The sequence below is a fragment of the Bacillus rossius genome, chromosome 6, assembly GCF_032445375.1.
Source record: "Bacillus rossius redtenbacheri isolate Brsri chromosome 6, Brsri_v3, whole genome shotgun sequence".
In the NCBI taxonomy this organism is placed as follows: Eukaryota; Metazoa; Arthropoda; class Insecta; order Phasmatodea; family Bacillidae; genus Bacillus; species Bacillus rossius.
In genome coordinates, this window is record NC_086334.1 from 20,066,157 (window position 1) to 20,085,472 (window position 19,316).

Sequence of the window (19,316 nt, forward strand, 5' to 3'; positions counted from 1 at the left end):
TTAATTGGGCTATCCCTCACGAACTCAGTTCTCCCCACATTATGTCGTAACTATATATATAAAGCGTTAGAAATGGTGTTCCATTTTAACCTCTCTCGCCAATTACTAATCACAGTCACAATCACTATTTGTTGATATTGAGGATTAAAGACAGTAAAAATAACAATATTCAAAATTGCATAGCGATTGGTTGAATGGAATAGAAGTTCGTGAGCTGCAGCGTTATTTAGTGTCGAGTTATAGCAAAATGGATAGCATAAAAACCTCCGTCAAAAAAGGAAAAAAAAAAAAAAACTCAGAAGTGCTAACTTTCATGGTGATCGGTCAAACGGTGTCGGAGTTTATCAACGTCATATATCAACATCAATATATTTATTAGGGTGGTCCTTATTGATAAGGGTGAAAAAAACTTCGTAATTCCGGGTTGCCCACCCCTCATTTTTTTTTCCTTTCCCTTTAAAATGACGATATACAAAAGATCTTTTGAAAATTTTAACGTTAACCCGTGCCGCATCGCCTTTAAATATAGCAATGTAGAGTTAAAATTTAAACTTGCTAATAAATTAAAAATGATGTTATATTAATTTTATTATTTTTCAATGAATATTTTTTTAGTAAAATAAATACAGATTTGGAATGTTTTTAAAAAACGTCTTAATTAAAACTTAAACAAATTTACGTCTTAATGATTTTTCCTTGCATTCCAGGAATTTCTTCCTATAATCTTCGACACAGCCTTTTTGGTGGGGGGGGGGGGGGGTAATAACTTCTTAATTCTAGGTAACCCATCCCTTATTTTTTTTCCCCTTTTCCGTTAAATGACAATATACAAAATTCCTTTAGTAAATTTATTTAGCCCGTGCAACATCGGCCTTGAATATGGGGGAAAAAAGGGTAACAAATTAAAACATTCAAATAAATTAAAGATGCTAATTTATATCACTTTATTTTCAAAATACATTTTAAATGAACATTTAGCTGCTTAATAAAATAATAATTCCAACTTAAACAAATTTTCGTTTTAATGAAGTTTTTTGCAATCAGGGAATTTCTTCCTGTGGTCTTCAACACTGTGAAAAAGGAATTGTCTTTATTCTTCATTAGCTGTGAACAGTCCGTTAAAATCTTGTATTAATTTCACGCCCCTCTCTGTCGTGTCATTTACTACTCTTAAATTACTAATTGTTTTTTGACTCTCTAAATAATCATCGTCTGCGTCCCAAAAGTCTGGCCTATGATTCAAAAAGTTATTGTTGATTTCTAATTTTTTCAGGAAAAATAAACTTTTTTGAGAAATGAATTCTTCTATATTTTTATCTGAAACAAAAAGAAAAAACTCTCTAACCATTTTTTACTATACTCAATAATAATAATATTTTATGTATATGCCATATAAAAATGGTTTTTGAGCCAAGCATGGTTAATAATTAAAGGTTTCCGTTATGTTTACAATATTTTCATAAATTTCATAAGCAAAAATAAATACAGAAATTATGTTACCTGTAAGGTGAAAAGTATCGCTTGGAGAAACGGAATACTTTCTTTCCGTGTTGAGATTTTCCCGTTTTAAGTTTTCAACCATTTTTATTTTTGATGATACAGCAACATTTTTATAAAAAAAAGTGCTAAACTAGCCAAATCTTCTGATTAATACCATAAGTGACTGCAAAATTTCTCCAGTGCAGCAGACGAAATACCTTTATTTATGGTTTCATATTTTTTCAATTGTTTTATAAATAGTAAGTCATTCAATGGCGCCTGTACAATTAACGAACACTCCAGCCAGGCTTTTACATAAAGTTTCACTAAGAACAGACATATATTTCTTAAACTGTTAACTTCAGACACATTCAAGGCTAACTGACGACTGCAAAAAAAAATTTAAAGGAATACAAAGCTTTCGCCATCCATTGGACATGATGGAGAGCTCCTGGAGGTTTAATTTTGTTGTTCTGTTCCGGATCCTTTCCAATAAAAACTATGCACAATTCAGTCAGTTCACGGTAATCATGTTTTTAATTTTGGTTTTGCAGCGCATCATGCAAATAATCAGTGATTTTCGCATGTTCTTGTTCATCCAATATTTCTTTTAGGTAAGTTTTCCCCGTGATATAATTTTCGTGATCCAATGTATTCCATTGTTCTCTATTTTTTTTTTTTTTTTTTTTTTTTTAATAAACTATATCTGGACTGCACGAAGCCTTTTGAAAACTCCTGTTCGAAGACACTCCGCAAAACTAGCTCGTACATGTGATGTCTACAGGGGAAGTATATTAGCTCTCTTTCGGCATATTTCTCTAAATACGTTACAGCGCCACTGAAACGTCCTGTATTAGACGCAGTAGTGTTGGAGCACGAAATTTGAACTTTTTCTTGCAATCCCCAGTCTCCCAGAACAGTCCAAATAGCTGAGTCCTGCTCTCTTCCTGAACTATTTTCTAATTTTGGTACCCCAACAATTTTTCTTTGTTACCATCATAGGAAACTATAACTGACAGCCTTTTTTGCTTTGGATCTTGCACATTCAATGCTGGAAGTAGCTTACCGTCCCAATGCACAGTTACAAACTTAGGCACATCCTCTTGAAATAGTTGTTTAGTTTTCAGATAGTTATTTTTCCTAAACCTTTCTCTAAATATTTGTAGAGAAGTCCTATTGAGAGTTATATCTGTTATATTAAGGCCTAGTGCTTCAACTGCTGCTTCTAAAATGAATACTGCATTCCGTTGACTTATTTGGCAACGATCCAAGGCTGCCATTAACTTCGGTATGAAAATGCATTTCCGACCGCGCATTACTTTATCCTGTTCATCGGAATTTTCTTCGGCGGGTCCTGTTATTTGGGTGAGACAAGGTAGGGACAAACTAGATGAAGGTATGTCGGATGAATCAGACTCTTCAGAACTACTTTCTGCGTCAAAGTGAAATTTAATATTACCCTCGCGGTGTGCCTGTTCTTTGGCCCTCCTTTCATCTAATTTATTGGCTCTCTCGATTGACCGTTCCTCCCGTTTTGTCGTCTTCTTTTCAATCCCGGCAAGACACCCTTTCCGTCCAGGTTCTCTTTGGAGCTGCAAAAATATTTTATCTTCTATTTTAATTAACTCCAAAGGATTTGCATACCCGACATCAAATAAATTATTTAAATATAATATAAATTCATTCTCACGCTCACGCTGCGTTTCCGATGACCGATGAGAACTCCTTTGTAGGTTACGCCAATGAGAATGTAATTTAATGAGTTTTTCGTGGCAATGTTGCAGTGATCTCGTAGGGAACCTTGCCTTCTCCCAAAAAATTAAACACTCCCTTATCACTAAATTAGCACTTTCGGCAAGAAGACAACTTCACTTCCCGTAAATTATAAAATAAAACTGAAAGTACTTCCTTGTTTGAGGGTAGCTTAGAATTTGGTGAGACACCGAACCCACTAAATAAACGTTTTTTATCGGCACTTCTCAAATTGGAACACATACTTGCTTCATAGCGGGGACTTGTAACACGCACAACAGCTCGAGACGAACTGAGAAATATATGTGAGAAGTGCGGGAGGACCCAGGTACGGACATGTCGAGGCTTGCACGGACACGCCCGCGCGTGTCGCGGCTCGCGCCGGGAAGCGCTTCGTCCTCCCGACTTCAGGCTCGACCTCTCATCCTAATGAGTGAGGGCTCGTTTCTTATATTTTTACAAAAGAAACAAAATTGGGGGGTGGGCGATTTGAAATTAAGACTTTGAAAATTAAGGTCCACCCATATATATATATATGTGTGTGTGTGTGTGTGTGTGTGTGTATATATATATATATATATATATATATATATATATATATATATATATATATATAGGCTTGCCATACGTCCCGGTTCGACCGGGACAGTCCCGGTTTTGAAGCTGTTGTCCCGGTGTCCAGGCCGGTTTTGTGCGTGTCCCGGTCAGCGGTAATTAACAGCCAAAAAATTGTATAAAAAAAATGAAAACAGGTTGACCAGAACTGCCAGCCAATATACGCAGCTCTTTAATCACTTCTCTGTTCAAGGGGTCAACTTTCCAAATCTTGGCAGGGTTTTAGAATATATGTTTTGTTTGCCAGGTACATCGGCAATTGTAGAAATAAAATTTTTCGTTAATGAACAACGCTTTGGGGAGACGACAGGGATTTTTTTTTGACATGCAAAGTAAATTTGCATCCCTATTGCTCAGACTTTTATGAACTAATTAAAAGTAAAAAGTACATGTTAAAAGAATTACATTCAAGCCAATTAATTGCATGAACTGTTTGGAATGGGGAAATAACTTTTTGTTTGTTTCACATATTAACATATTAATAGGTACTAATTATAATGTAAATAATTTTAATGTAAAACATGATACAAAAAAGTTGCCCGAAAAATGTGTTTATCTTTATGGGAATTTCAAGGTTTAATTTTTAACATAATTTTTTCCAGGGGCTGTCCTCCCCCCCCCCCCCCCCCCCCCTCTGTCAATCCGCTGTCCCGGTTTGGCTCGGAGAAGTTATGGCAAGCCTATATATATCAGTGTTTCAGCGTAACATTTATAAAGTTTGTTGCATGCATTTACGAAGCGACTACTGATATGTGCCTCCGCAACATCCAGCATTGGCGACCCAGCTTGTAGCTTTGAGCTTGGAGCTTGGAGCTCTGAGGAGGCCGTTCGGCCGTAGAGTTTTAAGTGATGTGGAATACCGTCCAGTCAAATGGGTAGTCCATAAGTTTGAACAGTAATAGTCCTTTGAAGTTGTATTTTATCTCATTTCTGACTTCTTGAAAAGTCGTTATCCAAACTATGATTTTCTAATTTTTTTGGTCATAAAGTTAAAAAATATATGTATTACATATAGCATAGTAACACCAAGGAAATGTAAAATAAAAATATTTAAAAAAAAAAACGCACACACTGAACCGACTTCAAAGGCCAGTTGCAGATTGGAGTGGATATTTTTTTTAACGTTCCAATTTTTTTTATTTCTACTGTTGATGAGGGGAGCCGGGGGGGGGGGGGGGGTTACCCCAACACTCCTGCTATACGACCGCCACAGATATTCAGTAGCGCTTTGTCCTTCCGTTCACATTTTTATTGCTAGCCTCGAACAGTGCTGCATTCAGTAATTAATAATTTAAAAAAAAATGGATGCTGGGTCCTCCCGACTTGTGCTGGCACGCAGCATATTTAATATTCAATCAATTGGCAGCCTTCTGCTCTGCAGGGCGGCCGACGTCGGGGGGGGGGGGGGGAAAGCAAAATGGCGGGCGTGTGGACGGCACAGTACGGCGGTAGAGAATGCGCCCTGTCGCGCTGCATTGTTAACGAGAGCTCGACCCGTCGAGGCCCCTGTCACCAGAGTGTGGGGAGGGGGAGGGAGGGGGTGACTTCACCCCTCCCACCCGCCCTTCCCTTGACAACGCCAGGTGGGCCTAGTCCCGGGAGACACCTCAGTTCTCACCTGCCAGGCACGCCAGGGTGTCCACAGTTAGTACTTTCGTACTAGATCTAGTACTGTTAGTGGTATAGTACATTTTTATTTAATATAATAATATTATAGTAACTCCAATATGTTTTATTATTAAGCGTAATTATTTTTAAAAACTATGGAATGTATTATTGTGTGGTGTGATAATTAAGTTCGAGCATTGCAATGTCATAATAACTTCCTAAATTGTTAAAAACCATAAAACATTATGATTTAGTACTTTTTTTTTTCAAATCTAGTACTTTTTTCTCGCCTAAGTTGGTACGAAATATTTTTTCCTTGTGGACACCCTGAGGCACGCCAGAGGAGGCAACAAGTCAGGGAGTGTGTGTCTGTGCGCGGAATATTTGCCGTCCTCTAAAATGATTCACGCAGTGGGCAAATTTCGATGCCATGCAATATTTTTGGACATGCGCGATTGCAGTTTCACGCTGTTCCGTCAACGAAAAGAAAAAAAAAAATCAACGTGGTTTCTGTTTTGAAACTGTCTCGTCGTTGTTGGCCCACTGTGTTCGTCACACATTAATAGTCGCTTCGTAAATTCGTGCAAAGTTAGTGAATGTCACGCTTAAACCTATGTTAGATATATGTGTGTGTGTGTAGGTGTATATGAATATCTAAAATCGGTGTTTTAGCATATATATATATATATATATATATCTTTATAAAACTCTTAACCTAGTTTTAGGAATAAATAAATTTTACAGGCAAAAATGCCCATGTATGCGATGAGACCAATTTCCGAAAATGTGTTTGATAAGGAGTTAGCACAATTTATTCACACTCGACTTCCAGGGCCTGATATTCCTGCTCGTCTGCAACTACTAAAAAAATCTTTTAGTTTGACTAAATTCCTTTAAGTATGAATGTGTTCGTCTGTGCTGTCATCATTTGGTTGTACATAATACCTGTTTAGGTTCATTGTTGAGTCTATCTGTTCGACATCAGCTGATTTAGGCTTGTTCTCTGTGGGTTTGTTTTCATTTTTTATTTCTTATTTTGCATTGTGGTTTTTTCCATTACTTTTATTCATGAAACAGCGTATGACTAAAAATTGTTTTAATTAAATCTTTGCCGTGTTGAAAGTTCAAGTCAAAATGAGAAAAACCCTTTCCCATCTGGATAGCCAAACTTGTTTGTGTTATATTGAAGTTTAACGCCGATTCCTTGCTGGTGTGTTGTTAACATTCGTGAGGTTTCCTGGCCTATGGGATTTAGTCGTGTCGAGAGCGTAGGTTTGACCGAAGTTTCGGTCAACATTGAAGTTGCCATCATCAGCGTAGCATCCTAAGTAGGCCTAATCCCACAAGCCAAGAATCTTCAGACAATATGCGTTTAACGATACTCGCTTGGTGATGAGATTTAAACAATATTTTCCTTGCGAGTTCCTTTCAAGCTAATAAAAAAAAACATTCTAGCATTAGACTTTTAAACAGCTACGGTTTGTTTTGCTAACCAATCTGTAATTCGTGCGGCTAAACGTGGGCACAGATCAACAGGTCAACCGTAATCCTAAAATTAAAAAAAAAAAAAAATTCACCAACAAAAGAAAAAAAATTTGAAATCAAACAGCGGGGAAAATGTTTCTATCTCTCTCTCTCTCTCTCTCTCCCCCTCCCCTCCGGAAAATAAAATTCTGCGTGCGCTTTCGAACATTTGGCCACAAGATGGCGCCCTTCCGTGTGCGCCAATCCCCATTGCCGACATGCAGGGGCGACTCCAGGCAACTGCCCGGGGCCCCGCACTGGCTCTTTTGGTTTTCATTTTTCTTATTTGTATAGTTTTCTGTGTAAAATATGGACATTAATGAGTAAAAATAAAGCATTCAATTGTTATTAGCGTGTAATTCAAAGTGCTGGTCAATACATTTTAGATTTCAATTGACGTTTCATGATTTCTTACTATAAAAAAATTTCAATGTAATGTAATGACGCAACTTCGCCGGAATTCGATCATTAGCATTTATAAAACCAACTCGAGTAAAATATTAGGAAAGAATATCATGATTTCTTAGTACAAATTAGAAGGAGAGAAAAAAATTCGCCGAAATTTAAGTTCGAGTTCGATTTAAGAACGTTGTTTCATGTATAGTTTATTGATCAAGTTTTCAGGGGGAGGGGCATTCCATACATGACCCCCCCCCCCCTTCCCGATAAGGCCACGGCAGTCTAGGCCCGCCGCTGCTAACACGCTCCGGGCGAAGAGCGGCAGTGGTGAGACCACACCTGGCTTCTTCGAGAGTCGCCATTCTGAGCACCTGATTTAGGTTAGCGTAGCTGGACGTGTAGAAGCGCACCCTAAGAACGTGTGCACACTTGCTATCACCACTGCCCGCTGCTCACTGGGTGGCTGTTGCGAGCAGAGCTGACAGCCAGTGTGGCGGGTGTGTCGCGTGTTGAGCTACAGGGCGAACACCCGGTCGCTGCGGTTACCCTGCCGTCCAGTTCCGTGGCTCGGACCCCGCCCTGCTACAGGGTGCGCCAGAGCGAGCAGCGCCTGTTCGGAGGATACCTTCCCTGCTAACACCTTGTTTGTCCGTGGCATCGAGCTGCGACGTGTTCAAAATGGTTTTGAGTTCTATTTCTTCGGGTATAGAAAACTAACTTCCCCCCCCCCCCCGAAAGTCGCCCTCAAAATCGGAAAATCCATTTGCATGTAAATATGCATAGTTTAAAGGTCCCGCACTTCAGAAATAACTCAGTTATCCGTGGCATAGTTTTTTTTATGTTAAAAAAAAACACAACTGTGCTGTCGGTTGCAGCAAGACTAGGACTGTGTATGCTGTAGACTGAACATCAATTACAAAAGATTTTTAAGTAGCCTACTATGTTTTTCTATATTACTGTGCACACAAACATTTCAAATCACTAGGTATCACATGCCGGGTTGATTATTTTGTTCTTTTGTGTTTACTATTACTTGGGTGTTATTGTTGTTTTATCACGATAGCTATTTTACATGTCATGTTTCGTCACGCAGGTGTTCAATGTTAGTAAATAGTCGGTGGCAACATTTTTGACCAAAAAAACAAATGCAAATATCTTTAATGTCTTTAATAACATGTTTACAGGAATAGCCCTTAAATTGAAAGTAATGACGGCAAAATGAAATAACTAACATCGCGTATGAAACAGAGCCTTAAGAAAAAATGAAAGTAGACCAAGCGTGGATGCTAGAGCGATAATTTATGAGACGCTCCTGCTTAAAGTTCTACTGTAGTGAAAGTTGATAATGAAATGAAAAAGTGTACTTATTCGAGCGGTATAATTAAATGGGACATTGTTATGTCAATTCTAAAGGACAAGACTAATTTCTAATATTAAGTTTTCAGAAGTTATTTTCACCGGAAATAAATATCTATTACGGCGAATTTCAAAGCCAGCTGCGAATTTGTTGAGCACGTTGTTGAGCATGAAGTTTTTTTGAACGAATTCTGAGCTTCAAGTCGTAAACATAGGCGTGCCTACAGGGGGGGCCAGGTGGGCCATGGCCCCCCCTAATGTAATCACTCAGATCGGCATTTTCTCTAATGCGTTCGTTAATATTCGTATATTCCTGGCACTGTGACACTCAAACTGTTTTTCAGTGTTGCAGTGTGGTAATTATCAATATTTCTAAACATTTTATCGTTCTGGAAATACAGCCGCCTTAGTTTATTTAAAACACGAGGTCCCTTAAAATGGCCAAGCAAAAAAAAAATTAAGAGGTTTGTTAAAGTTCCGTTGTCTGAATTGCTGTGTTTGCATTCACTAAAAAGAAGTTAATTTCAAGGTAGATCTGGACCAAGCTATTGGAAAATTCGAGAGGGAAAAATGTGTAAGTACCCTTTAAACATTATCTATGGAAAAAAAAACATATTTTCAAGATTGCTAAAATTATACGGATATAAATATTAACTAGTAAACATTCATATCTCGTCGATACAGCACAAAAATATAAACACGCAATGAGTGAATGTATTTAGGATATTTAACATTCTAAATTCAGCTTCTGATTTAAGGATTTAGCAGGGCCCCCCCTAATGGAAATGTCTGGGCACGCCTATGGTCGTAAATTAAAAAAAAAAATAGTATACTGCATCTCTGGTCCTTGCGTTATGCGGAGACACGCCCCCACTCTGTAGTCTGCAACCGACTCGCCCCTGGAGGTAGAAATATGACTCCATTCTTCCCACGCCGATCTGCCGTCTCCGTTCTCGGCGACTGTGCTTTGATCTCGTGCGGACCGCCTCCTCGCGTCTAACGGCTGCAGCGCTTCTCATCCTTAGACGGGCACTTGCTTCCACTTCCAGTGCACGAATTCTGCCATTAGCGCTGGCCTTGTTTCGGTGTGCTCTATTGCCAGACATACGCCGGAGAGCGAAAACGTTTCAGACACAACGTCGTAATGTTATGATGATTTGTTACAATGTATCTGAAAAATTGTATTGTGTGAAGTAAAATTTGGAATACTGCTGTATTTCATCTAAATCATCATCATACTATTATTTTTTTACTTATTTCTAAGGAATCATCGTTGCAAGACGTAATCTTGGTTTCAATTGTTTTTGTCAACATTTTTTTTATATAACACTTATATCAAACATATTTGCTCTTTTGGTGATAGCACGTAATTTTATGGCATGTCTTGTTAGTATGTATTAGTGACCGACTGCTAAAAATAGTTTCTCCTGTGAAACCATGATTGGTGTTAAGCATTGAATTTTTGTCAGAATTGCTACAACTGTGAGAATACTGTCAATAGACACTAATTTAGAGTCTTAAAAAATTAACAATTAGTAAAGTTTCAAAAAATTCAAAGTTATTCTAATTAAAAATGATATACAAAGTAAGATTTTTAATATTAACAATCAGGGTAGCTACAATCTTGCAACAGTGTGTGCTCTTTACTTTAAGGTGCAATGTAAGCGTGAAACATACTATAGCTGCTGGGCGGGCGGTAATTGCGTGTTACTATGGCCGGACTCACTGCAAGAACATCAAATAAATTATTCCACTATGAACATAATATTATATAAGCACATTTTTTGACGTGACAACGTGTAATAAATCGATGAACGCCGGCTGCACGCACGAAAAAGTGTCCCCTTACGCACATTGCCCCGTTACGCTGTGTCCCGTTACGCTCATTGTACGCTTGCGCCGCATCTATCTCTCTTCCACTCGATTGGAACAACCATCGATTTGACTTTTTCGAGGCACATTAAACTTGAAACACTCCCATTCGTTTCCTACTTTTCCTATAATCATCCTATCCTTAACAGAATAACACAGACTGGAAGAAGTTAAATAGCAAACATGTATAAAAGTTATAGTTAAAATAATCTCTTCGTTAAAGTAATAAACATATTTGAATTAATGAGTGCAAATAAAAGTACATTTTTCAATTAAATTGTAGATTTCATTTCACTCCTTCTTTGTATCCATACAAAATAGTGATAATTCAATAAAAATGATTCAATTTTATTCATAAAATTATGCAATCATTTCATCAATGTTTTGTTATGACGTTTTCATGTTAAACTATCGTCCGTAAACCGACTTTACAGACAACCAATTTTTTTTTTCATCCGACAGAATCGCTGAAAATTAAATACCGGGTTTTTACCCTCCTCAAGTCGTAAATTTTTCGTCGCGTTAATTTGATTCATGTATGGGCCCCGCCTACCTGCGCACACATGCCGTGTGCACAGCTTCAGAATAAAACACGTAATTTAAACTGCTCGAGATATCTGAGTGGCGTCTGTTTACGAAAAGCAATATGGATTATTTTAGAGTGTATGAGTAGTTCTGTTTCCGTGGTTCGTTTTTACTGTATTTTTATTATAAGAGTGAATTCATAAGGAGAAACGCTATTTTCAAAAAAAATCTAGATATTCATTTATACAGCACAAGAAACTCCAATAATTTGAGGATAACAGTTCATAATACCAGTCAGTATGAAAAGAACACAAATTACATAGGCATAAAAATTTACATCTTATTGCCACAAAATGTCACAAATATAACCGATTTATCTATATTCAAAAAAACAATCGACAAGTTCTGTTAGAACATCCTTCCTACTCTCTGATAGAATTCTTTGACCTAATAACAGATTAGAAAATTAAACTCTGGTAAATCCTATTTAAATCCATCACAAAACGAGGAGAAAAATATTGAGTTTTGTAAACTAACTCTTCGCTCTAAGCCTTAGACTTGAGTTTATACCATTTATTATGTACCCATATTTTTTTTTCTCTTTCTTACTATTGAAATGTAAAAGTACTCTGTAATATTTAGTTTTTGTGGTTGTACAGTATGTTTGTAGATATGTATATGTTTGTATTAATTGACTTGTTCTATATCCCGGAGTCCTTACCTCCATATGGGATCTACAGATCAAAAACTGAATAAATAAATAAATAAATGGTTAAAACGCGTTTTTTTAGAATAGTTTTTAGTCATGATACATTTGGTGCAGATTCTTGAAACACGCCGGCAAATATTCAGAATGCTATGCATATGAGGAAGACTGTCTTTTTTTAAAATACAACGATACAACACAGACGTTTCCGAACTGGAAAATGTTAAGCTCTTGATAGTAAATTTAATAAAAATACCTTCTATTTTTAGCAGTCGGAGTGTAAAATATGCGAGTTAGGTCACTTTATTTTTAAGTCCTCCACTTAAATATAAATGTAGGCATCACTCCATTATCATAGAAACCTCGGAAGGTTTTTTTTTAAATTATTTTGCTTTGCTGTATCCAAAAAAAATAACATTTTTTATTTTAGTTAAAGGTCTAAAATACTTAATAATGCAGTATAACAAATATATTTCTGTGATGCAAGAGACAATAATCAGCAGGTACCGATATTTTCAGGTTTCACTGGCCAGAAAGTAATAACACTGCCAAGCGTTCCGGAACGACTAATAAAAGCAAAAGAAGTAAGTAGTTTACGAATTATTATTGTTCTATTGACGATTTATCAATATTCTCAGCGCCTAATTAATACACAGTAACGGAACTGACTCGTTAAAATAAAAAGAAGCCTTGGAGCGAGCCGCATAATTTGATAGTAGGTATCAGGCTATTAGTGCAGAAAGAAGGTGTACATCCCAAACACTTATTATGCACCAAAATGCCTTAACCCTGCAACGTATAATCTCCCGATATCAGCTGAAATATAACTGCAATCAGGTAATATTTAGAGACTATTTTTAAACAATTTTTTTTTTTGCAATATACTAGGCTGTTGGGACTAGAGAATAAATGATTTGTAACCCCAATACTACCACAAGTGTCCATAAAAAACGCCACCACTCGTTTTATGTCTGCTTGTGTGTCTGATTATTTCTGCATTACGCGAAAATAACTGAGAGAGTTTAAATATCTGTAAGAATTTTGGCTAACTTACTCGGGGCTATAAATGTATAATTATGAAATTCCACCCCTAAGGAAGTGAAAATAGGGTAAATATAGTTTCATGATAAAAAAACATATATCCGAAGTTTATAAGTTGGAAGTTAAGATATTGAATTAGAATAGTTAGAAAACGAATACCTCCAAATACATGTTAACATTTTCCTAAATTTAAACCCCAAGAGGAGTAAAGAGGGGAAATTTTTGGTTTTATTAAAAATAGTTTCTTTTAATCTTTGAGCCACGGACTCGGCAGCAATGCCAGGATGAACAGATTAACAAAGAGCAATGAAAATGTTACACTGTTAGCGCATTAAAACAGAATTCATACCGCGTTTCATAGTCAGTCAGTGAGTCAGTGATGAACGTATTTATACATTCATTATATATTAAACCGTCATGGCCCAACTGGAAAGACGGTAGAGAAAATATAGCCTATTGAGGCATCTTTGTGAGGATGTTGCGAGACTTCATGTTTGCCATGGGTTGGAGGTTTTTTTTTTTCCTTTCTTTCTAACGCAGAAAAAAAAAGTATATAAATTACGTGCAGTGGGAACGGAAAGTCAATTACGTATGTTCTAAACGTAGGTATATACACAGTGATCAAAGAGTGCGAATTGTCAGAGAGAAACCTCTTATTTTTTTCTTCTCCCTTTTATTCTCGTATCCTCCTTTCCCCACGTCACCCGTGCTGCAGGCGTAGTGTTAAGTGTAATTATTACTCCGTGTTGCCGTCTCGTCTGAAAAGGCTGCGATCACGCATCCGTACGTCCCCAGCGTCCAGCGAGACAGGTATAAGTGATGCCGGCACGAAAGGTCCCCCCCCCCTCAAACACTCCTAGTGAGGCAGCAAGGAAGCGTGCAGCGTCGCGCCCCGCTCAGCACGCGAGCTGACGGCCGCTAGGGGCGCTAGTTTCGCGGGCTTCCAGCGTGGGAAGACCGCCTTCGCTCGTTCCCAGGCGGCCGATCGCGGAGGGAAATGACTTTCGATATTACACACACACAGATATATATATATTTAATATAATATATGTATATATTAGCTACAGCACCCCCTTTGCCTGCACCGAATCGCTAGACATGCACAGATGCACAGTCAGTGCAGGAAAGTGTCATGAAAATGTAGATACCTACACAAAATTGTTTCGAATTATATTTTTACAATGTTGCATTTATGAAATGTGCCATAAACATTACGAACTCACAGGCAATGGCGGCCCTACACTTTTAAGGGGGCCTAATCGGGGGTCCAAACGAAAAAAAATGAAAAAAAAAAAAAAAAGGAGGATTCCAAGGCCCTCCCTCGAAAAATTATAAAATTGAAATCTTGGAAACAGTGTCTTTAAGCCCAATTGAAACTTAAACTCCAAAGTGGTTTTCTAACTGATCTAAAGAAATGTTGATACTCGTGGCCCCCACAAGGGTGGGGCTGGGTGGACCCCCGGGCCTGGAGGGGGCCCGGGACAAGCCACGTTTACTTTTATCTCAGTGTGTGAAATAAATATACGTCCTCGCTTTCGTTATTTTAAAGTAAAATAACTTTATAAATATAGCTTAGTAACCATAATTATACCCTGTATTGTACGGTTAAATAAATTTCTAAAAAGAGTGTAAGTAAGAAATGACCATGCAATTATAATGTAGCACGTGACTGTAAAATTGTACCCACCCCCCCCCCCCCCAAACACCGTCTCCGATCCTAGGTCCAGGGCACGTAATCGAATGTGGGGGAACATGTTGATACTGCAAATACGTGGCAAATAAAAGGGTTGGCGCGGGGCCCTAATTGCGCCTGCGCAGAGGTCAGCAGAGAGCACCCTCGCAGCAGCACACGGCTCTCTGGACCTCGTCACAATCAACAAGATAACCTGAGCAGTTAAGCAGTTAAGGCCAGCTGCTCAGCTGAATATTAAATCACCCCCCCCCCTCCTTCCCAAATCCAAGGAAAGCTGGACAACAAACGAGTTTAACGTAAAAATAAAATTAATTTCCCTCGAAAATTAAATAAAAATTTAACTCGGGCCGTTAGTAGTCAAAGTCAGTTATTTCACAATCCCCGTCAAAACTTATTGTTTATAAGCACAAGACAGGAGGTTAAGGGCCGCACTCAGCGGCCCTGGGACTCCTTGCGGGCCTCGGGTTTCGATGCCGAGTTCGGGTAGGTACTCGGCCCCCTGGGGTCCGCTACTGGCGATGATGACATCCCTGTTTGTCAGTCAGCAATGGCTGCTCGCAGGGGCCTACCCGGGGGGGGGGGGTGTTTTGGGTGTTCAAACACCCCCCGAAATATTAAAAATATGTATATATATATATATGTACTTATGACAAAATTTACACTTGTCTAGCTGTTGCTAATGCACTTAGATGAAACTAAGAAAGAACCCTTGAGCCGATACGATAACGCTTAATATTCAGCAACGAGTTTTCAACAGTGTCTCTTTAAAAATATCATAAAGTCGGGACACAATTTATGTTATTTAAATCTAATATTTTAATTACGAAAGTGCTTAAATAGCACCAATATGCACATTAAAATCAAAAATTTTCCGGGGGAGAGCCCCCGGACCCCCTCCCTAGTACGAGGGCAGGATGTAAGTAAACACCACCCGAAAAGAAATCCTGGCTACGCCCCTGCGTGCTCGGGGTTGATCTGAGCCGGTGTCGGGCTGTCGGCGCGGATATGCCTGAGACGCGGCTGCGCCGTGGTGTTGTTGCAGACGGAGCAGTTCACGGTGCTGTGGATCCTGTTCGCTCTCATCGTGCTGGGCAACCTGGCCGTGCTGGTGGCCTTGCTGCTCAACAAGTCCCGCAAGTCGCGCATGAACTTCTTCATCATGCAGCTCGCGCTCGCAGGTAACCGCATCTCGCAGCTGACTGCTCTCGGACATGTTTCAACCGGTTTTCATTTTGGATGCTTCTTGTGAATTAACCTCGTACAATCAACTTATTTTACAGTTAGTAAACCCAGGGCCGGTGCAAGGTAAATTGGCGCCCTAGGCAAAAAAAACCCTAATGACCCCCCCCCCCGCCCCCCTCAGGGCCGGACACCCAAAAAAAAAATTCCTTGCCTCAAAATACATCACGTAAGCCTAAGATTTTGTCAACAATCAAATGTAAGCAGGCTTGTGTTTTTTTTTTTTTTACTTTTTTACTTATTACAAATCATAAACAGGTCACCGTAGACTTTAAATAATTACTTATATCAATATAAACATTCCAAACTATTACAAAAATCCATTTTCATCTAGTTTCAATAATCGTTAAACATATTATATGAGCTGTTATGTGTCGTGCTGCGCCGCCCCCAGCTACTTGGCGCCCTAGGCGGTTGCCTAGTTCGCCCATATGGACACGCCGGCCCTGAGTAAACCAATACACATAAATGGTAAAACTTACACCTGGCCTAGATCATCCCGAAATCTGAACCAGATGTGAACAGATCTGTATTAAAATGGATCGGATGTCTTCATCCGTATGGATGGCTTAGCCATACTTGGTGTGGATGGATCAAATCGGTGGGTGATCCAACCAGTCTGTGTAAGCTGCTGGGCCATAAGTGAATATCTTGATTTGAAAGTTTCATATTTTGGTTTTTTTTTTTTTGGCATTAGTGTCATGACTATAGCTGCATTATGTAAACTAAGTGATTTTACGTGAAGCGTAAACCTGTTACTGTGATAGGTCTATAATTCAATACATTCTGTAATATGGCTCAAATCAAGCAACTCATATTGTTTTATTTGGGTGGACCTTGGCTGTTGACCTTGGTTGCACTGTCTCATTACTGCATTTCTAGTTACCACCGGTATTACGTATAGGCAGTGTTTACGGTTTTCTAGTGAGTTGGCTTTCTGCAATCGTAACCAAAGATGCAACACAATATCAAAGACTTGTTTTAAGACCAGTGGACATCTGTTCATTTTTCTCTAGAGCAGCATATTACAATTGTATTATAAGCCATTGTACTGTTCTTAATTTTTACTTTGGTATTCCAGTTGAAAATACATTGACATTTGATAATCCAGCCAGACCATAGTCCCGCAGGGTCGGACTAAAGACCTTTCGTTGAATTTTAATTTCCTTACAGATTTTCTATGCTCCACATAATGAATCCATTGATAATCAGCATTTTGTTTACAAAATCGTATGCAAGTTTCTAGTCATAATTATATTTTAACTGTTTCGAGCCCTTTAAGCATTTCAATGAATGATTTATAAATACAGCTCAATATCCATCACTGGTTCAAAACTAAGATAGTTGAACTTATAAATTGCTTGTATAGTGCATTTCATGGCATAATTTGAATTACTGTCAAGTCAAACATATTGCATAGCATCCAAGCCTCCCACCACAATAAGTAGTGTAAGTAGATTCTCTTAGCCCAGAATCAGCTGATTTAAATACGAGTCAAATACCAGTTTTCACGAATTCAAATTTGAATCCCAGAGAGTACCTCAAATATATCCCTCGTATCCGAATCTAGGTGTTGAATGTAAAATTAAATTGAAGTATGATAAATGAAAAATATTAACTATGGTGTTGATACATTGTACCCTTTAAATGGTTGTTTCACAACCTAAGTTTCCAGAATTAATATATATTGTATCTTTATTTTTATAATTACACGTGAAAAGTGTAATATATTGTGTAATGGTACCAGGATAGGTATGAAGAAAAAAATTTACCTAGAAAACTTTATAGGTTATCAGGGTTGAAATTTTTTAATTTATTTTATTTCCTCTGATATTTTTCTTTGAAACTTGTTCCTCGAATATTGGATTCTGTGAATAATAAGGCTTTGATGGAATTTGAGGATTTTATTGGCCCATCCCTACTCTAAAATCAATAATCACACAAAAAATTTTGATAGCCAACTATTTATACTCTAATGCCCAAGAACTCGGGGCAACAATGGACGACTTGATATGGGGTGGAGCCAAGCTGTCCAAGTAACAGCCGGTTGAAGTGCCAATATCAAGTGTGGGGACACAGAATGTAACCAAAAAGTCACTGATAATCAAATAAGCTATGTTGAAAGAGTTGTAGACAAAATAAGAAATTTGAATTCATTCAAAGTCGGTTTAAGGATTTAGCTTCATTGAGGTCTTGGCAAGCACGAGGTTTAAAACAATAGTTTACTGCATAATAAATCACCAGTAAAAATATCAGAAAACCAGTATGCCTCTACAATTAAGTTATCGTTAAAACTAAAATATGTTGTATTTTATTCTAAAGTACATATTAAGCCAAAATAGATTTATAATGGCTTGAAAAAATCCCATCCCACATAGGTATTTGAATGTCATTTTAATCTTTCATATATTATATAAGTATTTCCTTCTTCACTTCCAGTGTTAACGTCTGATAACTCAAAAATGTTGTCTGCTCTAATTTTGTTTACTGAGAAGCGCATGTTACTACAAAATATAGATTTTTTTCCCCATCCATTTGAATTTGCAGGCACTCATATAATTTGATAAGGTAATTCAGAAGTGTCATAGAATCTCTATATGAAAAAAAATTTGGAAAGTTCTTCTAATGTTCTGCATTTGAAATACTACTTAATAGTGTGGAGGGCGATGAAGTTCCATAAATGGTAAGGTAAAAACATTAAAAATAAGAACTATTGAAAAATAATATACCGTATATACTCGTGTATAGCGCGCCCTTTTTTCCCCTCAAGTAAAGGAAAAAAATAAGGATGCGCGCTATACACGGGAAAAAAATTTTTTGGGGGGGGGGGGGGGGAGGCGGGGAGGAGTGGAAGTCGTTAACTGCCGGGTGACGGGTGACGTTTCTGGCCAGCCCCCACACATACGCACAAGCAACAAGGCCTCTGTTTCACACTCACACACACACACACACACACACACACACACACACACACACACACACACACACACACACACACACACACACACACACGTGCGCGCGCAAGCTCGCACATCATTGTCTCTTGTTTATTTTTAGACCTCCCCCCTTTACAGAAAGCCAGCTCAGAAGCTAGTAAAAAGAGAGAGAGAGAAAGAGAGAATGTTGTCACCAGTTCCCCCCCCCCCCCTGCAACTTCTTCGCTTCCTCCATTCCTCACCGGTGAGTCATCAAGTTCTCCGCGCCAGCTTAGCAACGTAGCGCGGCACGCCTCCCTCCCTTCCTTCCTTCCACGTACCAGTTGTGACGATATAGCGCTTCATTATCTTCCGTTTAGACAGCAGAGTTTATGTATTTTCCTGACGCATCACCACACATCAATTTAAATAATCAGGTACCACAAAATGTTAGTAAAATTTATTTATGGGGGAAAAAAAAATTTCAATTTTTTTTTCCTTTGGAATTAGTTGCAAAAATCGTGGTGCGCGCTATACACGAGGGCGCGCTATACACGAGTAAATACGGTAATTATAATCATTTAACATTGAA

At 38.3% G+C, this 19,316-nt stretch overlaps 1 protein-coding gene across 1 annotated transcript in view; it reads left to right on the forward strand.

The window, feature by feature from the left end:
• LOC134532786 (cardioacceleratory peptide receptor-like) overlaps positions 1–19,316 on the forward strand; it is a 429,388-nt gene that overhangs the window by 377,936 nt on the left and 32,136 nt on the right. The window contains exon 4 of the mRNA XM_063369640.1: positions 15,613–15,748. Within this exon, the coding sequence (XP_063225710.1) occupies positions 15,613–15,748 (136 nt within the window). The remainder of the gene's footprint in view (positions 1–15,612; positions 15,749–19,316) is intronic.